This window comes from Pleurodeles waltl, chromosome 5 (assembly GCF_031143425.1).
Source record: "Pleurodeles waltl isolate 20211129_DDA chromosome 5, aPleWal1.hap1.20221129, whole genome shotgun sequence".
Taxonomy (NCBI): Eukaryota; Metazoa; Chordata; class Amphibia; order Caudata; family Salamandridae; genus Pleurodeles; species Pleurodeles waltl.
The window spans coordinates 1,250,462,283-1,250,485,448 of record NC_090444.1 but is presented as its reverse complement, the minus strand read 5'-3'; the positions used below and the strand labels follow the sequence as shown (position 1 = coordinate 1,250,485,448).

Here is a 23,166-nt window from a genome sequence, read left to right as displayed (position 1 = left end):
GGATCTAAAGATGGGCTGGCAGAGCACCTTCAGGCCCACTTCCAAGGGTCCAGGACTAATAGGGCACCACTTTGCGTGATACCAAACTTGAAAAGTCTATCTTTTTGTAATTGGGAATTATACTTAAAAGATGTATTAAAGTAATCTCATTGTTATCCTATGGGAGAGGTAAGCCTTGCAGTAGTGAAAATGACTGTAGAGTTTTTCATTATTAGGGCATGTAAAACTTAAAACGTATATGTCCGATTGTTTAAATATATTGCACCCTGCCCTGTGGGCTGTTTACGGCCTGCTCAGCGTGGGGGGTGGGAGGACTTATATGTATTAAAAATGAAGATTTGGGCATAGCATAAGGTTTATTTTACAAGGTAGACATGCCAGTTTTAGGCCAGCACACACAGACTCCAATTGCAGGCCTGACGTGTTTAACGGGCTACTAAAGATGGAGGCACAATCAGTGCTGCAGACCAACTAGTAGCATTTAATTTGCAGGCGCTGAGTACATGTAGTACAACTTTACTAGGGCCTTACAAGTAGACAAAATGTACTAGGGTATATATGCCAATTTTACCCATGTTTTGAGGAATAAGCAAATGCATTTTAACAATGGTTAGCAGTTGTAAAGTGCACAGAGTCTGAAGGACAGCAAAAATTAATTCATCATTGGAGGGTAAAGGCAAAAAGTTTGGGGGTGATTCTGCAAAGAGGGCCAAGCCCAACAATACCCCACTGTACCCTGATAGAAATAGTTCTCCCTCACTGACGGAGTGAAAGCTGGCCTATGTGGTGTTTAGCCCAGAAGTAAAAGGGTCTATTAAGACATACCCTTATCCCCAGGATGTTTCCTAAATATCTGTTGTTGTCCCCTCACAAAACAGTTAGAATATTACAAGCAAAATATAGTCTTAATGTGGGTGTTTCCTGTCAATTTTCTGACAGTAATATTATACAGTAGTAAGAATTTCACGTTAAACTACAAGCCTGTGAATAATTTTTATCATCTGTCTTCTTTTGGTCCGGCATTTGCAGCAATTTTAACTTTCTAGCCAGAGTATTGTTTTTTCAAGAAATACAAATATAATATACATATATAGAGTGGTTTACAGCCAGCATGCGTCATCCATTGGTCTATTCAAATGTAATTCATAGATTGCTTCCATTCTTCAAAGCTTACAGCATGGGGCAGCCCACTTTATCCATTGACTCCCTTCACTTTGAGTGGCAGCACAAAGCATGTGCACATTGTTAACATCTGTCTAAATAGAGATCTTTTCTCTTTAGTGGCAAATCTGTTTCAAAATATATCATAATATTTATTTTTATATTAATCCCCTGCTATTTATTTTGCCTGCACCCCTTTTTTAAGTGTATGTTATAAAGTATTTAAGTTATATTGTAAAATTGAAGCTGCCTGTTATTTGAGTCATTGTTTAAGTGGTGATTTATTCATGTTTCATTCATAAAGAATAATAATAAGAAAATGCAACTCACAACTGAAAGGCTTGTTGTTTGAAAAAACATCACTAGCAAAATAGCAATATCAGTACGTTATTTTAATTTAAAATATTACTGTCAATATATGGCAGTCATGTTTAACATGTTTAGGTGGCGACATGAGTCCTTTTTTATGGTCAAGCCTGCGAGAGCACGCTCTAATACATGCGTCTCACTTGCAAGAATGTTGTTAGCTAAAAAGGGCTGGAGCCCTGTTTGCTTATCTGGCAGTTTTTATTACAGTGTCATAGTTGGTCACTCCAATCCAATCCCCCCAAATCCAATCCACACCAATCCACCCCACCCCACCCCACCCCACCCCACCTTGCCCCACACCAATCTACCCCACTCAATCCAATCCACCCTACTCTATCTAATTGACACCAGACCAATCCAATCCAGCCAATTCCACTTCAAACACTCACTTCAATCCACTCCGGTCCACCACACTCCAGTCCTCCCAACCCAGCCCACTCCAGCCTGCCCCATTTGTCCTACCCCAATGTTCTCCATTCCAATCCGAAACAATCTGTTCCACTGCAATAAAAAAGCAATCAGGCCCCACTCCAATCCAAAACAACTCACCCCACTCCAATCCCAAACAATCTTCCCCACACCAGTCTAAAACAATCTGCCCCACTCCAATCCAAAACAATCTGCACCACTCCAATCTGACCCACTCCAATCCAAAATAATATGTCTCAGTTCAATCTTCTCTTCTCCAATCCAAAGCAATCAAACCCTCTCCAATCTGCCCAATCCTATGTGCCCCACTCCAATCCAAATCAATCAGCCCCACTCCAATCTGGCACACCACAATCCAAAACAATCTGCACCACTCCAATCTAAAGCATTCTGCCCCACTCCAGTCTAAAACAATCCGCCCCACTCCAATCTGCCCCACTGCAGTCCAAAACAATCTGCTGCACTCCAATCCAAAACAATCTGTCCCACTCCAATCTGCCCAACCCAATCTAAATCAATCTACTCAAATCCGGTCTGCCTCACTTAAAATGCCCTACTCCAGTCCAAAAAAGTGCCCCACTCTAGTCTGCCCCCTTCCAATCCAAAACAATCTGCCCGACTCCAATTCAAAACAATCTGCCGTACTCCAAGCTGTTGTACTCAATCTAAAACAATTTGCCCGACTCCAATCTGCCCCACTCCAATCTGTTGCACTCCAATCCAAAACAATGTTCCCCAACTCCAATCTGACCCTCTCTAATCCCAAATAATCTGCCCCACTCCAGTCCCAAACAATGTGCCCCACTCCAATCTGCCACACGCCAGTCCAAAACAATCAGCCCCACTCTAGACTCAAACAATCTGCCCCACTTCAATCTACCCACCCCAATCTATAAAAAAAAAGCTGCCCCATTCCAATCTGACCCTCTCTAACCCAAAACAATCTGCCCCACTTCAATTCAGAACAATCTGCCCCACTCCTATCTGCGCCACTCAACCCAAAACAATCTGCCCCACTGCAATCCAAAATATTCCGCCCCACTCCAATCCAAAACAATCTGCTGCACTCCAGTCTGCTCCACCCTAATCCAAAACAATCCGCCAACTCCAGTCTGCCCCACTCCAATCTGAAACCATCTGCCCCACTCCAATCTGCCCCACTCCAATCCAAAACAATCTGCCCGCTCCAATTTACCCCACTCCAATCTCTCCCACTCCAATCCAGAACAATTTGCCCCACTCCAATCTGCCCTATTCCATTCTACCCCACTCCAATCTGTCCATTCCAATCGTCCCCACTCCAATCTAAAACAATCTACCACACTCCAATATGCCAAACTTCAATCCAAACCCATCTGCCCCACTCCACTTTTACCCTCTCCAATTCAAAACAATCTATCCCACTCCAATCTGCCCCACTGCAGTCCAAAACAATCTACCCACTCCAATTTGCTCCACTCCTATCCAAAATCTACCCCTTCCAATCTGTGCATTCCAGTCCAAAACAATCTGCCACACTCCAATCTGCCCCACTTCAATCTGCCCCTCTCCACCTCACCTCAATCCAGTCCACCCTCTGAATCCCATTTCACCTCTCTCCAATCCATTTCAATCAACCCCACTCCAATCCACCCCACACCAATCCAATACAGTCCAATCCAATTTACCCCAACCCAATCCACCTCACACCAATCCAATCCACCCCACACCACTCCACTCCACTCCATTCCAGTCCACCACAACCTAAGGCATCCCACTCCAAACCACCCACCCCACTTCAGTCATCCTACTCCAACCCAGTTCACCTTAATCTACCCCACCCCAGTCCAGTCCAATCCAGTCCACCTTAATCAACCCTTCTCCAATCCACCCCACTCCATACCACCTTAATCCACCCTACTACAGTCCAGTCGAGTCCACCCACCCCACCACACTCCACTCCACTCCAATTCACCCCACACCAATCCAATCCACCCCCTCCAATCCACCCCACTCCAATTCATCCTACTCCAATAATCCACCCCACTCCACTCCACTCCACCCCCACCAATCCAATTCACCACACTCCAATCCACCCACTCCACTCAAATCCAATCCACCGCCTTAAATCTAGTCCATGCAAAACCAGTCCATTGCACCTCAATCCAATCCACCCCAATTCAGTCCACTCCAGTCCATCCCACTCCAATCTACCCCACTTCAAAAATCCACTGCACTCCAATCCACACCACTCCAATCCACCCCTTCCCATGCCACCCCAATACACCCCAACCCAATACAGTCCACCCTACTCAATCCAATCCATTTTACTCCAGTTTAATCCACCCCACTGCAATCTAATCCGCTTGACTCTAATCCACCCCACCCCATGATAATCCAGTCCACCACACTCCATTCCACCACACTCCATGCCACCCCACTCATTTGCACCCCACTCCAGTCAACCACCTCCAGCCCACCCCACCCCATCTAATCCAATCCACCCAACTCCAATCAATTCACTTGACTCCAATCCACCCCACCCCATGATAATCCAGTCCACTGCACTCCATTCCACCACACTCCATGCCATCCCACTCATTTGCAATCCACTCCAGTCAACCCCCTCCAGCCCACCCAAACCCATCTAATCCAATCCACCCACCTCCAATCCAATCCACCCCACTGCAACCCAATCCACCCACTCAAATTCAATCTAATCCACCCCACTGCAGTCCAATCCAATCTAATCCACCCCACTCAACCCCACCCCACTCCAATTCACACAACTCCAAATCACCCCATTCCTAACCAATCCAATCCAGCCTGCCCCAATCGATCCCACCCCACCCCAATCTAGTCTACCACACTCCAGCTCTATCACTCACCCCAATCCAACCTAATCTACCCCACTCCAATCCACCACACTCCAATTCACCCCAATCTAATGCACCTCATCCCATTTCAATCCACCCCACTCCAATCCACCCCATCAGGTCCACTGAATACAATCTACCCCACTCCACCAAATCCACCCCACTCTACTCTAATCCAATTCACCCCACTCTACTCCAATCCAATATGCCACACAACCGCAATCCACTCCAACCCACTCCTCCTTAGTCCACCCCACTCCACTCTACACCACTCTATTCTACATCACTGCACTTTACAACACTCTCCACCACTGAGCCAATTAACTCTACTCTACTCCATTGACAAATTAGCTGTTGCACCAGCTTGTTGGTGCCAGACCTATTAGCTTCGCCATTCGTAGTTTAATTCTGCATTCTTTTTCTTTCTTGTAGTAGACTTCAAAGACATAGAAGAGATGTGCAACCAGAAACCCACAAGCAAGGAAGGTAAGCTAATTAATACATCACTCACTCACACTGATCATAATAAGACTATTGTCTTTGGCTGCCCGGAAGATTTTGAAAATAGGAAACCCCAATCCAAGCCGGCCAGGGACTAGTTTCATTAGTTATTCAATGAATGTCTGGGCACGGCGGACTTTTTATAGGGAATTGTAGATCATTTAATTTCGCACTAGAAATTCTCAGACATGCTCGAAATGTATTTGCTACATGTAAAGAACCAGCAGTTATTGCCAGTTTTGTAACTATGTGAACCGAATTTTCATACATATGTTTTTGTTTTGCAATAGGGAGGCGCACTTTCAGAAACAAGTTGTAGTTGACAACCTTTTGATTCTTAATGCAGGTGATTTGTTAGTCCCGTATAAACTGCCGAGGTACACATACTGAAGCCATTGAGGTCTGTCATATGTTTAATATGAAAAAATGTGAATTGCATTTTTTTTGGTGCTCAGTTTTCAAACCTTTCGAGGGTAAACGATTTGGTTGCTCTCTGAGACATAGGTCGCATTGTTAAAAAAAGTAAATAAATACCTGAAGGCTAGAATGAAAACCAAGAAAGAAAATTGCGAATGACAGCACCGAAAGGCACTTCATTCGGGGAGGATTTAAATACAACAAATAAACTGTCACCTGTGGCAACATGAAACACATCCTTTGTTGCAGGCTGCATCACCCTGGCAAATTTTAGTTAGTAAATATAGATGAAAGAAAATGAAAATCATTAGGTGCCCTTTAAGCGGACTAGTAATCAAAGAGTTTGTACCGAAATCGAGATAACAGCTAGTGCAGTAATTCCTCTCTCTTTTCATTGATAAAACCAGGCACAATATGTGTACATCACAGACTGCGCATTCAGGGCCTCATTTACAAGGCCTATGGTGCACAGCAGCATCTACAAGATACAACGGATTTCTGTCCTCTCCCCCTGCGCTGGCGCACAAATTGCTGCCATGCACCAACGCAAGCACCCTTGCACCATGGTACAAGGGTGCCTACGTTGTGGGAATGATTGTTTTGCGCAGGAAGGGACACCTTCCTAAACTAAAACAATTACAAAAGGTGTTTTCCTCTTTCTATGTGTGCTGCTAAATGCAGCACACATAGAAAGTGGAAAAAACAGGGAGAATTAGGGGCAAATGTATGAAAAGTGGTATATCATGTCATGATGCGCCACTTTTCTTGCGCCCCCCCAAACGCCACCATGTGTGGGCTGCCTTTATGATACGGTGCACCATGGCACTCATTAGGGAAGTAGTGTCAAACATTTTGACACTAGTTTCACGTTTTGCAGCATTAGTGCCAAAAACATTGATGCTAGTCCTGCAAAATGAAAGAAGGCCAATTGAAAGCAATGTGAGCCTCATTTTAACACCTGACTTAGGCAAGCGTAAAAAATGGTGCTAAAAATGGTGCAGTGGAATCTCATAGATTTCACTGTGCCATTTATCTGAGCCTCCTAACCCTGGAGCGCCCCCCTTGCATACAGTATGCCTGGGGCAGGCATAATGTCGTTCAAAGGTTTACAAAGTGGCATAATCCTAGCATTGTGCCATTTTTTTTATATATGGCACGGCATTTATGCCAACCTAACCCCACATTAGCGTAAAAAAATGATGCTAATTTGGCGCCAGGTGGCACTAGGCCCTTCTTAAATCTGGCCCTTAATGTTATTTTTCCCCGTTGTGCCACTTTAATGCCACCCCTGAAGTGGCATAGGAATCTGTTGCATTCCCAGACTTGTAAATCTGGGAATGCATTCGATTTTTTTCGGGTTCCATGAGTGTTGCATGGGAACATCCCCAGCAACACCCATGGAACACCCCTTTCATGCAGTGTTATGCGTGAAAGAGAGCCATAAATACAAGGCTACGAAACGCCATGCAAGACGGCTTTGCGTGGCCTTGTTAATATGGGCCGGCACACTGCGCCACCGGAATGTAAAAAAATTATGCTCCGGTGGTGCAGTGTGCGCTACGGCCTCGTAAATGAGGCCCTCAGGTATTTGTAGGTCAAAATGGGGAAAACATGCAGTATCAGTGAATTATTCCATCATTTTGATTTGTGAACTTGGAATTGGGTGGTAAAACGGTCACCCCTAGAAGTTTTATTTGTCAGGTGCACTTTCCATCTCAAAATATAGTGCCACTAGAAATCATGTCCTAATTTGGGAAAAAGTGTGGTATCTGAGAGTGCAACCTGTGTAGGCGTCAGGGTTGAGGCCACTCTGAACATGGAGTACCTCTTTGCTCCTAGAAGGGTCTGCACTTGCGAAAACGGAGTCAGTGCATCAATTAACGTCCAACCATAGTTTGTGGAGAGGAGTGGGCTATGGCCAGGTCCTTTGACATTTTATGTTTTATTGTTCAGGCAGGTAGAGCAGCCTGTGTGCCAATGGTAGCTGCAATGTGAATTGGCCTTGGCCGCTTGCAAGGTCTGAGATCCTTCGACCACGGAGCGATCCATTTTAATGTGGTGTACTCAGTCAGGGTAAAGTGGTCCCCATGTCAGTTGTGCTTGTAGGAACCTTGATTGGTTGTAGGTTTGAGTACCCTGCGGTCATAAAGGTTTCTATTTTGACTGTATGTTGTGTATTCAGTCATGAGAGATCAGTCCCTAATGGTGGTTACTGTGTGAATGAGAACTGGATGGTTGTAGAGCTGGAGAACCTGCAACCACACACTTTTCTCTTGTTCACTGCATGAGTGTATAGGCAATTGGTCATGATGTCACTGGTGTAATTGGTGGTGGAATGAGTGATGATTGTTGAGTACTGTATGTGTGTTTTTGTGTGTGTTTTTGTGTGTCTTTGATGTGAGTTGTAGTTGTTAGTTTTTGTGTTTGTATTCATTGACTGGTGGTGTGTGTCTGGTGTTCTTTGTAAAGGAAGGTGTGTGGTATCTCTGTGTGCTGTGAATGTGCTATTATGCTCGGTAACAGAACACATGGGTTGTATGCTGATGGCGTCTTTGGTGCCATTTCATAAATCTTCACTAAATTTTCCCCAAAAATTGCCCTGTGATTCTTGTTGCGCACTGAAAATCTCATGGTGATCCATCAAGCCGGGGCTGATTAAAAGGGGAGGTCAAAAAAGTTCAGTTTCCCATGTTAATTCCCATAGGACCTTTAGACACGACTACAGACCAAAACACTGGACAGAATTACACCAAATTTGGCAGAAAGCTAGCTTTCGGTATGCAGATTACTCTTTCCCTTATTTGGTGTAAATCTGTTCAGTAGTTTAAGAGAAATTAAAGAAAATCCAAATCTGTGTATCTGGGCTCGCAAATATATCACAAATATTCACATATTTCCGCAAATACGCATGCAAAAAGAAACTATGTAATTGGCTGACCGCAACCTGACTGGGAAGTTGTGGTTGCCATTTTATTTAATGGGACACAGTCCCCAGGGGTGAAAATCCTAATTGAAAGTGGCATAAGGGGTCAGGATGAAGGTACCCTGATCCCAGAGTGTGATGTAGGTGTGGTTTAGGGGCAAAATCTAAGTTTAAAATACTTTCGCAACAACATGTGCAATATTCGTGAAAATTCATTAATTTTTATGATTTATTTACAAAATATCCACAAATGTGAAAAAATTTGACAGAAGAACCATACTCATTCATACACTAATTAATTCATTCATACATGCACTCAGAGACTCATGTGCCCACTCACACACCCACTCAGACACTCATGTACCCCACTCAGACCCACTAAGACTCACACACCCACTTTCAGACCCACTCAAACACTCACACACCCACTCGCAGATCATCTGACAGAAGCAGGCCATGTGGCCAACCTGCACTTCGCACGGCCACAGGGCATGCATGGTGAAGGGTTGGGTGTTTATAAGTGCTTGGCTGCAATGCCTGGCTGCAGGCATGGGCCATGCACAGTGGGGCTTGGTATAACATATGGTAACGTATACTAATTACAATTACTTTATGTTTAAAAAAATATAGAAATTCACTGAAAAAAACAGGTTACACAGGCGTTATAGTTAGGTTCTGAATTTATTCATACAAAACCATAGAAATTCAACAGCTAGAGTTCTTTCGAGTAACTATAACTCCTGACCTAAGGTAACTATAACTTGCACCTTTCCCATGCACAGCTAATTACTCTGCATATTATATAATTGATGAGATCTTATATGGCATCTTTGATAATATCAAGGCAACATTTGCAATAAAATTATCGATAAGAAAACTGTGCATGGGAAGGGCGCAAGTTATAGTTACCTGAGGGTGCGAGTTATAGTTACTTAAAAGAACTCTAACTATAACTGCTGAATTTCTATGGTTTTGTACGAGTAAATTCAGAATCTAACTTTAACATCCCTGTAATCTTTGTTTTTTTCAGTGAATTAATATATATATATATATATATATATATATATGTATATATACATCTCCACAAACAAAGAATAATCGAAGCCCAAATCAAGTCTTCCCGGGCATTTTATTCAAGATACAGCATGCACTGGTACACTCCTAACGTGTTTCGGCGAAATGCCTTGTTCACAGGAAATTGTTTGAAGTCATTGCGTTCAGGTGCTTTTAAGTTCAAATGTCACGTGGCCTACATACATTTCCTGCATGTTCCATAATGCACCGCACTGGTTCTTAATCATTCATATAAACACTGTAGTAACTTCTCATATTGAAAGTGACTGTGACAACTCCTTTTGCATTGCTGAAATAGCGTTTCATGTGTCAGACACTCTCTGATCATTTATAATACTACTTGCAATGTCTATTAATAAAAGTTCGAAAAGAAGGTGCAAAAACAGCAAATACAAATGGCCTTGTGCGAATGATGATCCCAATCTCATGACGCTGTTCAAAATTAATCATTGCTGCCATCAATTCCAGAATGCCTCGGAAACTAGATAAGCAGAAGGAGAAAGATATCTCCTTCATCCCTTTCTTGTCGTCGTAACATTAAATAACCGGTCAAATACCGTGTTCATTAGACAAGCGGGTCGTCCCCCCATCACAATAAATCATCAACAGTCTCTCCATCGTCGGGGCTCAACCCTGCAGGGCGGCTTCAGCGGCAGGGACGGAGCATCCTGCCAATAAATCTCCACAAATGTTACGACGACAAGAAAGGGATGAAGGAGATATCTTTCTCCTTCTGCTTATCTAGTTTCCGAGGCATTCTGGAATTGATGGCAGCAATGATTAATTTTGAACAGCGTCATGAGATTGGGATCATCATTCGCACAAGGCCATTTGTATTTGCTGTTTTTGCACCTTCTTTTCGAACTTTTATTAATAGACATTGCAAGTAGTATTATAAATGATCAGAGAGTGTCTGACACATGAAACGCTATTTCAGCAATGCAAAAGGAGTTGTCACAGTCACTTTCAATATGAGAAGTTACTACAGTGTTTATATGAATGATTAAGAACCAGTGCGGTGCATTATGGAACATGCAGAAAATGTATGTAGGCCACGTGACATTTGAACTTAAAAGCACCTGAACGCAATGACTTCAAACAATTTCCTGTGAACAAGGCATTTCGCCGAAACACGTTAGGAGTGTACCAGTGCATGCTGTATCTTGAATAAAATGCCCTGGAAGACTTGATTTGGGCTTCGATTATTCTTTGTTTGTGGAGATTTATTGGCAGGATGCTCCGTCCCTGCCGCTGAAGCCGCCCTGCAAGGTTGAGCCCCGACGATGGAGAGACTGTTGATGATATATATATACATATATATATATATATATATATATATATAAAATATATATATAATTATATATGTAGCTGTCAAAAAAAAGTTCATCCACCTTAACTCCTTCATAGAAGGTTTCACACTGATCCTTCAATTAGAGTGCTGAACAATATTGATTTCCCATGTTAATTCCCATAGGGAAGATTGCTCTTTGCTTATGAAAAAAAGCATGAACACAATTACATCAAATTTGACAGAAGTACGAACTTCAGTCAGAAACTTTTCATTATGTGATTTGGAGTCAATATGTTTTTCTGTTTTAAAGAAATTAGCATTTAAAGAGGTCTTTAACGTGATCATGAAGGAGATAAACAGTTAGTATATCTGGATAGTTCGTCCTGTGAGAGTCCAACAGTAGGAAAAAAGTGCTTTCTAATTTGCCGATGGTGCTTTTTCTCTCATCAGCAACTTACACACAGCGGAATCGGTCTCTTAAGAAAATGTTGCATCCGACATTATAGTACTTAGGACTCAGTCCCCGAGTCTTGAAACGTTTTTAAAAAGGGCATAAGGAGGTAGGGTACTGACACCCTCATCCCCAGGTGTTCGTATGGGGACTTTGGGGGACCCACACCCCAGAAGTTAAGTTATTATTATTATATAGATTTATTGAGGCTACAGCTACCCAAATAGGGTTTCCATACGATGAGCAGGAGAAAGCAACGCAGATTACCAATTTAAAACATCCAGGTCTTCAAGCTTTCACATAATGCAAGTAGAGAAGAGCAGTTTCTCACGGCAAATAGGAGGAAATTCCATAGATTGGGGCCCAAAACAGAGAAAAAACGCCTACCCATATGAGCCAAGCAGAACCTGGGAAAAGTGCACAAGGTCAAGTTCTAAGACCTCAACAGTCGTGTGGGCTGATAGGGCAGCACCAAATGCTGTATGTAGCAAGGACCTGTACCAGCTCTGACTTTGAAGATGTAACACAATGCTTTAAATTGGATACTCTTGAGGACCGTGAAGCAATGAAGCCCTTGAAGAAGGTGGGAGACCAAGATATTTATTGGTAGCTGGAACAGAAGTCTCACCACTATGTTTTGGTCTGTCTGAGGCAGCAAATGGAAGCCTGATGTATTCCTAGATAGAGGATGTTGCCATAGTCCAATCTGGATAAGAGTAGGGCTTGAATCACTCTGTTTTGGGGTGATGCAGGAATCATCCAGATGAGCTTTTTCAGCCATTTAAGCATAGCAAAACACATGGCTTTAGTCACCTGAGGCTTTATGAAGAGATTTTCATCCAGTACAAAGCCCAAATTCTTGACCTTTGAGGACCAAGCAGGAAGAGTCAATAAAGAAACTATCCAGTGTTGTCGGCCCTAGAGTTGCGGATATGCACCCCAAATCATGACTTCGGTCTTATCGCCATTTAGCTTGAGAGAGTTATTGTTCATCCAGGTGGAAATAGGACTGAAGCCCAGGCTAAGATCAGAGGGTCCATGGCCCTGCACGGATGACAGAGAGAAGATGATTTGGGCTTCATCAGCCTAAGAAAAGAGGGTCAGGCCGTAGCTCTCCACTACATCTGCAAAGAACGGATGTGGATACTCAACAGCATTGGACTAAGCACAGAGCCCTGAGGGACTCCAGAAGTTAGGGTTTGTGTCTCTGACCTAACATTAGATGAGGCGACCTGAAATTTCTGATCTTTTAAAAAATATGTAATACAGGCCAAGGTTGTTCCTTCCAGACCTAGGGAAGCCAGTTTCTCAAAAAGATGGAATGGGACTCGGATTGAAAGGCCACACTAAGATCTAATAGAAGAAGGGCAGCAGTGCCAGCTTCATCAAAAAGGCGTCTAAGACGGTCTGTAACTTCCAGGAGAGCATATTCCGTGCTATGCCCGGCCCTGAAACCAGACTGTGGGTGTGTGAAAACTTTGGGTCTTCACATAGGATGCAAGACATGCATTCACATGTTTCTTATAGATTCTGGAGATACAGTGCAACAGGGAGATAGGACAGAATTAGATCAAATTGTGGGGTTGAGATTTGGGTTTTATAGGAACAGAAGTACCATTACATACTTCCAGCTCATGGGAACAGAGGCCTCATCAAGAGAAGAAAAAAGAAGGTGTACCACCACCTGTAGAAGCTTTGGGTTTACTAGCCCAAGTTTGGAGGGTGGTAAGGGATCCAGCAGTGAGCCTGTTTTGATAGTCTCTAGAATACTCTTAAAGTTAGAGATATCCAACAGGGGCCATGATTTTAATTTAGAGGTGAAGTCCAATCTAGGCATGCTACTATTGTGCTCACCACAGATGGGATTGGCAATATGGTCAGAACAGCAAGGTCTGAATTTGCATTCTTGTCGCCGGTAGATAATTCCCCCACTCCCCATCTACCCAAGAGCCTCCCAACCCTCTTCCCTTACAACATTCCCACCTCCCCGAACCCCCAGTAGCCCCCTGCTCCCAGTGGTGACCTCCCAATCCCTGTACTTAGCCTCCACACCCCCAAATACACACACACACCCACAGACACGTACACCCTGATTCACACTCACTCACACTCACAACATTCTCAGACTCACTCACACACACACACACGCAACACCCCCAAATCCATGCACACATACACGCATGCAAAAACACTCCCCTCTTGCCCCCCATGCATTACACGCATACACACACTCACACATACCCATTCATACACCCCACCCACCTCCCCTTGCGGAGGACACTTACCTCGTCTGATGAGGTGCCCCTCACTGAGGGGACAGGACCCGGTGCTCCCACCGTCGGCAGCGCCCCACCATCAGGACACCACAGGCCGTATTACAGGCCGTAATACGGCTTGTAGAGTCTTTTTGGTGGGACATGGCTGGCGGTGGAACCGCCTCTACGCCTCTGACCGCCAGCACGACTACTGGAGGGTTTCCGCCCAAAGTGTGGCCAAAATCCTTCAGTACTCGTAATATGGCGATTGGAAGACCGCAAGCACTGGCGGTCTTTTGGCGCCAGCATCTCCGGCAGTCTAAGGAAAAGACCGCCGGAGAGGGAATGACCACCTTAGTCTGCAAAGGCAATGGAGCCAGTATGCCAGGGCCAGAAAGCTCAGTTTTGGGCATTAATAATTTTAGCAGAGAAAAATCGTGCTTGAGCTTTCCTACAGAGCCCATGATAACTCTTTATCGCTTGTTTGTAGGTAACTTCAAATTCCACATCATAAGCCCTCCTTCAGAGTCTTTCCAAGATCTTGCAACATTTTTTCTCCAGCCGGAGAGTTTGATTGAACCAGTGAGCCAGAGGGATAGATCTAGCCAAATGACTAGAGGTAGTCAGTATAGTTTCATTCAAGGCATTCAATATCCAAATCTCAATCAGCCCTGAGTCTGAAACAACTGTAAGCTTAAGAGCAGGTTGAGTACTGTTGTGTAGCCATTTTAGTCATAGCTCCATGCACGTTATTTTAACACACTAGGCCGCTGTGCACTTTAACCTAGATATATTTTATTCAGCTTTGTCTTGTTATTGTTATTGTTACAATAACCATTTTTACTGTCTTGTTTTATTTCCGTCTATCTAACTGTTTTTGCCCAGGCCAGCACTCTGTTCTCAAACAAGACATTCTTCATCACTCTGTGCTTTTTCCAAGGCTACAGCACGGTACATTGCCGGTGAATGTGGCAGAAGTTTTAGTCTTCAACATTCGTAGAAAATACACATCTTCACGTAGGGACACTTTCTCAGAATATCAGCTGTGTTATTATAAAAACACTTCCTTGTCCCTTACACGTTAGAGGGAGATTCCAGCCAGGGAACCACGACTATATACTGATTGCCGAATGCTTCGCTACAGATGCTAACGCAGACTGCAGGCCTTTGCTCAGGTATGGGGGTTGATGTCTTCCCAGGGCAACCTAAAGTGCAGACTTAGAGCTTAATATGCTGTGCTCTATCTTAGCATAGGTAGGTATTAGTCCATTGACAATAGTGACAATATGATAGCGTTGTTTTTATTCTTCACTCTTCTCATCACAATTTTAATACTGTCATGTTGTGTCGTCCTGGTTATTGCATCTCACGCCTTGCTATCTAAGATGCAGTCATTTTATTAAACTCATTATTAAAACCTATACTGTTTCTGTTTGTCATTTATATATGAGACTGAATTGTAAGTGAGAGAACCGGATGAGACCTGAGTGACCACGACTTCCCTGAGAAGCCAAGTATGTCATGCGCTCGGATGCCCAATCATCACTGCCCTTTGGTGGGGATGAGGCACTACTAGTTAGCCAGAGCAGAACCCGGATTGGAGCGACAGGTGTCACCCGCAGTGGTTTAGACTTAGTTTTCCACACCGCGGGCGATCCTGCCGCTCAAAATCCAGTAGTCTCATTAGAATAATGAGAGCCTATGCAACAGTACTAAGAAATTGTCGGTATAAGGCCGAAACGTTCAGCTTTGATTAGATCCTAGATATTGTAGCCGGTTTAGACTATTAGAAAGATGCACTCTTTGAGATTTTGATAGTAACAGGGATTGCTAGTTGATCTGACCAAAGTAATGGAATAGGGAGATCTGTGGACATGTCCTTCACATTGGCAAAAACTGGGATTCAAAAGGCGTCCGGCCTCATGAGTAGGAGTCGAATTGCAGAGGGCAAGATTAAAGACTCCAGATCCTCAATAAGACCACATCCCAGACTACATTTGGGGCCTTCCAAATGGATGTTGAGATCTCCCAGCAGCATGAAATTTGAAAAATTCAAAACATATGGACCAATAAGTCAGGATTCGTGGCGCACCAATCCCCTGCATAACCAGGAGGACGGTAGATCAAACCTCCATATAATGGGAACTTGGGTGTAAGGGAGAGGGAGAATAGTAAGGTCTCACCAGCAGGGAATCAGAGTTCTTCTATCTTGCATTTGTATCCCTTCTTGAAGACAGTAGCCACCCCCTCCCTGACCTACCCTGTCTAGCCTAGCCATGAAGTAGCTAGGCGGTATTGAAGTGATCAAATCAAGTGTACAGCTATCGTGTAGCCATGTATCTGTTAGAAACAGAGCATCAGGATTGTAATCCCACAGCAAGTTAAATACATGCAGCTGGTGCCTAGGAAGAGAACAGCAGTTAATGCTGAAAAAATGAAATTCAAGTTATACCTCTGTTCCTTTGGTGTGCTATTGTTTCATTGTGGGCAGCCAGGCTTATCCCCGTATTGCAACTTAAGTCACCTGGTAGAGAAAAGGTGTTGCAGCAATCACATGTAGGCAGACTCACCCCAAGATCTATTAACTTGCAACTCGCTGGACGGATGGGCTGAAGTGCCAGGAGTAGACTGGAAGAATACCTTTTTATCTGGGGCAGACTAGGGTTGCTAGCCCCTGGCCGGACGTGGACGGATGCAGATGGTCTTGCCTTTGGTGCCCTTCAGGTGCACAAGCGGTGTGTCTCTGCTTTGCAGGCTGCAATTCAAGGGCTCGAGCTCTGACTGACTCCGCCCCTTGCCTCCCAATCAGCTCCCTCCCAACCAAAAGGATCTGAGTATGGCACATCCCTCAATATAAACAACAGGCACAGGCTAACATCGAGGAGCGGTGAATTCTAGTCTCACAGAGATAAAGTGCCAAACAGTGCAGTGCAAAAAGTCAGAAACTCACCCACATTTAGTAGATGCTATTCAACACCTAGATTTATATATATATATATATATATATATATATATATATATATATATATATATATATATATATATATATATATATATATATATAAGTACTTTTTAAGAGACTATCTCTTGAAGTGGAAATTGGCCTGCCAAGTAGGTCAGCCAGGGATTTGTGTACCTTGGAAGGGAGATACAGAATAGGCCAACAAGAATGTTCATTCTTGAGGAAACAATAGTCCTCATCCTCAATCACCCCCTTGTCTTTCCAAGCACTGAGTTTTCCCAATATTTGGACACTGTTCTCTTGTGTTCACTCTGGCTCATGACTGTGTAACATGTATTGTCCCCAAGCTGCCTATGCGCTTCCCTGAAGTAAATTTTTATAGGCCAGATCACTGCGTTACCACACTTGTCTGCTGAACAGATAACAATGCTTTTGTCACTGGAGACGGATTCAGTGGCCTTCATGTGGTACCAGGTGATGTTGCACCTCTTTCTGTTCTTGGTTCTAAGTCTTTTTAGGTCACTGACTACTTTTTCAAGGAAGGCATCTAAAATAGCAAAGCTTAGCATGGGGGTGAAACTCAATTTAGGCTTGAACTGTGTGGGTACACTCTGGGCACAGACAATACCCTGATCTTGTAACATCTGTTCAACATCTCTAACTTCTAGTTTCATTTCAACCATTGTAGTGAGAAAATCCACATCTCTTATCTTCAGATCTGGTAGGTGTTGCAGTCTACCCCGTGGTGTTTTTTTGGGCAAAGATACTGCACTTCAACAGTTTCAAACTTCTGATGAATTGCCCATGGGCATAGGCCATAGCATACTTTCTTTGTATATGTCTGTGTGTCTATATATATATAAATATATATGTATATATATTTTCACTGAAAAAACAAAGGTTTCAGGTATAGTTAAGTTCTGAATTTACTTGTACAATACCATGGAAGTTCAGCAGTTATAGCTAGAGTTCTGTCAAGAAACTATAACTTGTACCGTAGTAAGGTAACTATAACTCGCACCTTCGGAATGCACAGCTAATTACTCCACATATTATATAATTGATGACATCTTCTGTGCCATATTTCATATTATCACTGTAACATTTGCAAACAAATTATTGATGAGACAACTGCCCCTTCATAATTATTTATTTATTTATTTGATCAAAATGCCCTTTATGGGCATTCTGGCACCACGGGGCAAGCCTCAAGTCTTCTCTTGTGGTGCCATTGTTTCAGCAACCAAGGAGCTGCTTTTAACAGCAGCTCCCTGCTTGATGAAGCATTTCATATCTGTTCCAGGCACACCTGCAGGGAACAGAGATGAAAGCTCCACTGTTCAACAGAGGTCCCTCTGTCAAACAGGGGAGTGTTTGCTGTGGCTTGGCTGCAGCCAAGCCTCAGCAAACATCTATGTCCCTGGGGGTGAGTACCCCAGGACATAGCAGGAACTGGCCCTGGGGGGTGGCGGTCCCCAGGGCAATCTGTGACTCCAAGAGGGGGGTCACGTGCCCCCCCTCCAAAGTGGAGATAGCCCCAGGGAGATGGCAGTCCCCAGGGCTACTGGGGGTCCAAACGGACCCCCTTTACTTATTTTTATTATTTGCCCGAGGATCGCGCGGCCCTTGCATTAAATTTAGAAAGTGCCCCAGGGAGGTGGTGGTCCCTAGGGCTCAGCGGGAGGCACGCGGCCCCAGCATTCATTTATTCTAATTAATGCCCCAGGGCGGTGGTTGTCCCTGGGGCTGTGGGAGAGGCCGACGGGCTGATGGGCCTCCCCCATTTGACTTAAACCAATTTGCCCCAGGGAGGTGGTGGTCCCAGGGGAGCGGGGGCTGTGGGCTCCCCCACATATATCGGAAAAAGTTGCCCCAGGAAAGTGGTGGTTCCTGGGGCTTTGGGGGGGCAAAGAGGCCCACCACAATCAAAATTATTAATACCCCGGGACCTGTCCCACCGGGGGGGGGGGGCTGTCAAGAATAATCGCAGGAGCCTGTGTTTGTTTTTTTACATTTTTTGCCGCAATTCGAGAATATTGTGATTTTGCGACCCCTTTTCTTTTGTTTTTTACTTTTTTACTGGGACTCAGCTGAAGCTAACACTTCCTTGTTTGAAGTGTTGACAGCCAATCAGGGCAGTCGCCACTAGGTAGTTATAGTTAGGACCCACTTTCTATAGAAAAGGCTGTTTTTTGCTTGCCTATATCTTTGGCGCCACATGACAAATTTTCACAAAACTTTCCCAAAAGCTCTGACAGTCACGTGAGCTGCTTTCTGGAAACTTTCAGGGTGCTCCGTGAAGTGGGGGCCTAGATAAAGGGGTGAAATTCAGAGCTTTGCCAATGTTAATTCCCATGGGAAAAATTGAACAGCGATAGCCCAAAAACCACTGGACGGAATTATGCCAAATTTGACAGAAAGATAGCTCTTGGTCCAGTAAGAGCCCGTTTTGTTATTTGGTGTAAATCTGTTCAGTATTTTTGCTAAATTTAAAAAATCAAATTTTTTATATATAGGGACTCGAAGTATTTAGGACCCCTAATGATCTCGTGCAGAAATCGGATAGGCTGACAACACTTCTACAGCAGAAGTGTTGTCAGCCCGTTTGGGACTTGATTGAAGCCGAGTCACAGAAAAAAATATTAAAAAAATACAAAAGGGGCTACGGTATGAACACCCTGATGCCTTAGCTCTGGTGGTGGGGTCCCAAAGGGACCACCAGGGCTAAAAAGTATTTTTTAAAAATTTTACAGAAGGATCTGTGGCAGATCTGCATAAAATAAAAATAAAAGATGTGCGGCCTCCCGCGCTTCGTTATCATGAAGCCCCAGGGGTATTTATTTAGAACTGTAGAGGGGGGGGCTTCTGACCCGCTTCCACTGCCCTGGGACCACACCCCCGGGGCAAATATTGAACAAAAAAAAAGAGGTTCCCTTTGGGACCCCTCATCAGCCCTGGGCACTACTGCCAGGGAAAATCTTTGAAAAAACAAAGGGGGTCCCTTTGGGATCCCCAGGGACCACTACCCCCCTCCCCCAAAGAGCAAACAGTAAAAAATTGAAAGGGGATCCTTTTTGGACCCCCTCCCCATGGGGACTACCACCTTAAGGATTCCCCTGCATTATCAGGTAGCCCCTAAGGGCTTTTTATTATTAATAAATAAATAAATAAATGAAGACGGAAGGACCGCAGGCCTCATGGCCCCAGGTAGCCCATTAACCCCTTCTGTGCCGCGGACGTAATGGTTACGTCCCACGGCACAGTGCTCCAGTGCCGAGGACGTAACCATTACATCGTCGGCCTGGAGCTCAGAGGGAGCGCTAGCGCTCCCTCTGTGGGCTTAGAAGGCAGGGATGGAAGGGGAAGCCCTTCCCCTTCCACCCTGACCCCCCTGACCCTCCCTCAGTGACATCTGATGACATCAGCGCGCATTTGTGCGCTGACCTCATCAGAGGCCACTTCCCCATCGCTCTGGAAGCTCAGCTTCCAGCGCGATTGGAAGAGAAATGCAAAGCATTTCTCTTCCGATCATGTGATGGGGGCCTGAGAGGCTTCAAATGGAAGGAAAGGATTTCCTTCCTTTTGAAGTCTCTAAGAGCATTCCAAAAGCCGGATCGTAAAGCGATACGGCTTTTGAAATGCCCACTACACACCAGGGATTTATTTTTCTATGGAAACTGGCAGGGGGCAATATTTTTCAAGGCCTTTTCTGCCCCCCCTATTGTTATTTGGCCGATCTGCCCCCAGGTGTGGCAGAAACCTCTAGACGCCAGGGATAAATACAATTTGGGTTTTTCTTTTTTTGTTTTGTTTTTTAGAGGTGGGGAGCGACCCCTTAGTCAGGGGTTGCTCTCCTGGGGGGCAAATTGTATTTAGACCATTTCTGCCCCCATTGGGGGCAGATCGTTTGATTTTTTTTTAGGCCAATCTGCCCCCAAGGGGGGAAGAAACCACTTAGGCACCAGGGATTGGTGTGTGTGTATGTGTGTGTTTTCTTTAGGGGGGCAGCCCCTTGGGTAAGGGTCGCTCCCCATGGGGGCACAATACTGTTGGCCATATCTGTCCCCCTTGGGGGCAGATGGGCCTATTTTTGGAAGGCCCATCTGCCCCCAAGGGGGAGGGGGGGCAGAAAGCCCACCCAAGGCCAGGGAAGTTTTTTTTTTTTAAATAAGAGGGTGGGGGTTTGGCCATACCCCCAACCCAAATTAATGGGGCCAAAGTTGTTCTGCCCACCAGTGGGCAGATGGGCCAATTACCCCTGATCCACACCCTGGGGGCAGAAAGTCTACTAGATGGCAGGGAATTTAAAAAAAATAAAAAAATATTGGGGTGGTGGCTACCAACCAATATGGGCCTGGTTATGCCCCCACCCCAACTGAAGGGGGTAGCAGTCTTTCAGCTCTCCCCCACACTCTAAAACATCTTATCCCTCAGCAAGCAAGAAGACATTTGATTATTTTGGGTTTTAGTTTTACATTTGGGCCATGAGAGCTTGGCTAACACTCAAAATTGTCCCACTTGGAATGGTGAGGGATGCACTTTATGGACTCTGGGACGCTGCCATGTAGAAAAATCCACAAGACCTAGACACATCTGAAAACTAAACATCTGGGTGGTTCCAGGGTGGTGTGTTTCACATGCACCCCGCACCATTTTTGTACCCACAATCCCCTGCAAACCTCCAACTTTGCTGGAAATCACACATTTTCCCCACGTTTTTGTGATGGAACCTTTTGGAATCTGCAGGAATCCACAAAATTCCTACCACCCGGCATTGTCTCATCTATACCAATAAAAATTCTGCTGCACTTGTCAGCCTAAAAATGTTTTTTTGCAAACTGCCCTATTGGACCCCCTTTGGTTCCCCCTCAATATCGACATGTTTTTGGCTCTTCCCTTTCACAAGCACTTGACCCACCTACACAAATGAGGTATCATTGTTACCGGGAGACTGAGGGGAACATTAGGTGGTATGAACTTTGTCCCAGTGCGGTGATCCCACACAGAAATGTGGGGAAAATGTGATTTTTTAGCTAAATGTGAGGTTTGCTGAGGATTCTGGGTAAGAAAACATTTGGGGATCCACGCAAGTCACACCTCACTGGACTCCCTCAGGTGTCTAGTTTTCAGAAATGTCCGGGTTTGGTAGGTTTCCATAGAAGGCTGCTGAGCCCAAGACCAAAAACGCAGGTGCGGCCTCCGCAAAAGCAGGTAGTTTTGTATTTGATCATTTTGATGTGTCCAGATAGTGTTTTGGGGCATTTCCTTTTGCGGGCAGTAGGCCCACCCACAAAAGTGAGGTACCATTTTTATCGGGAGACTTGGGGGAACGCTGGGTAGAAGGACATTTGTGTCTCCTCTCTCATTCCAGAACTTTCTGTCACTGAAATGAGAGGAAAAGGTGTTTTTTTGGCCACATTTTGAGGTTTGCAAAGGATTCTGGGTAACAGAACCTGGCCAGAGCCCCACAAGTCACCCCATCTTGGATTCCCCTAGGTGTCTAGTTTTCAAAACTGCACAGGTTTGCTAGGTTTCCCTAGGTGCCGGCTGAGCTAGAGGCCAAAATCCACAGGTAGGTGCTTTGCAAAAAAACGATCTGTTTTCTTTGTGAAAATGTGATGTGTCCATGTTGTGTTTTGGGGCAGTTCCTATTGCAGGCGCTAGGCCTACCCCCACAAGTGAGGTACCATTTTTATCAGGAGACTTGGGGGAACACAGAATAGCAAAACATGTGTTACTGCCCCTTGTCTTTCACTACATGTTTTCCTTCCAAATGTAAGACAGTGTGTTAAAAAGACGTCTATTTGAGAAATGCCCTGTAATTCACATGCTAGTATGGGCACCCCGGAATTCAGAGATGTGCAAATAACCACTGCTTCTCAACACCTTATCTTGTGGCCATTTTGGAAATACAAAGGCTTTCTTGATACCTATTTTTCATTTTTTATATTTCAGCAAATTAATTGCTGTATACCCGGTATAGAATGAAAACCCATTACAAGGTGCAGCTCATTTATTGGCTCTGAGTACCTAGGGTTCTTGATGAACCTACAAGCCCTATATATCCCCGCAACCGGAAGAGTCTAGCTGACGTAATGGTATATTGCTTTAAAAAATCTGACATCGCAGAAATAAGTTACAGAGTAAAACGTGGAAAATGTTGTCTACTTTTCAGAAATGTTTAGATTTCTGGGATCCAGCAATAGTTTCTCACCCATTTCGGTCACTAACTGGAAGGAGGCTAAAAGCACAAAAAAATAGTAAAAATGGGGTATGTCCCAGTAAAATGTCATAATTGTGTTGAAAAATGGGGTTTTCTAATTCAAGTCTGCCTGTTCCTGAAAGCTGAGAAGATGGTGATTTTACCACCACGAGCCTTCTGCAGCCCTTTTTTCAATAAAAAAAAAAGAAAAACGAAATGTTTGCGGTATTTTGGCTAATTTCTTGGTCTCCTTCAGGGGAACCCACAAAGTCTGGG

General features: G+C 44.4%; 1 protein-coding gene across 1 annotated transcript in view; it reads left to right on the top strand.

The window, feature by feature from the left end:
- The window catches only part of LOC138296400 (gamma-aminobutyric acid receptor subunit rho-1-like), a 459,035-nt gene that overhangs the window by 92,875 nt on the left and 342,994 nt on the right, over positions 1 to 23,166 (top strand). Inside the window, exon 2 of the mRNA XM_069235486.1 lies at positions 5,247 to 5,300. Within this exon, the coding sequence (XP_069091587.1) occupies positions 5,247 to 5,300 (54 nt within the window). The remainder of the gene's footprint in view (positions 1 to 5,246; positions 5,301 to 23,166) is intronic.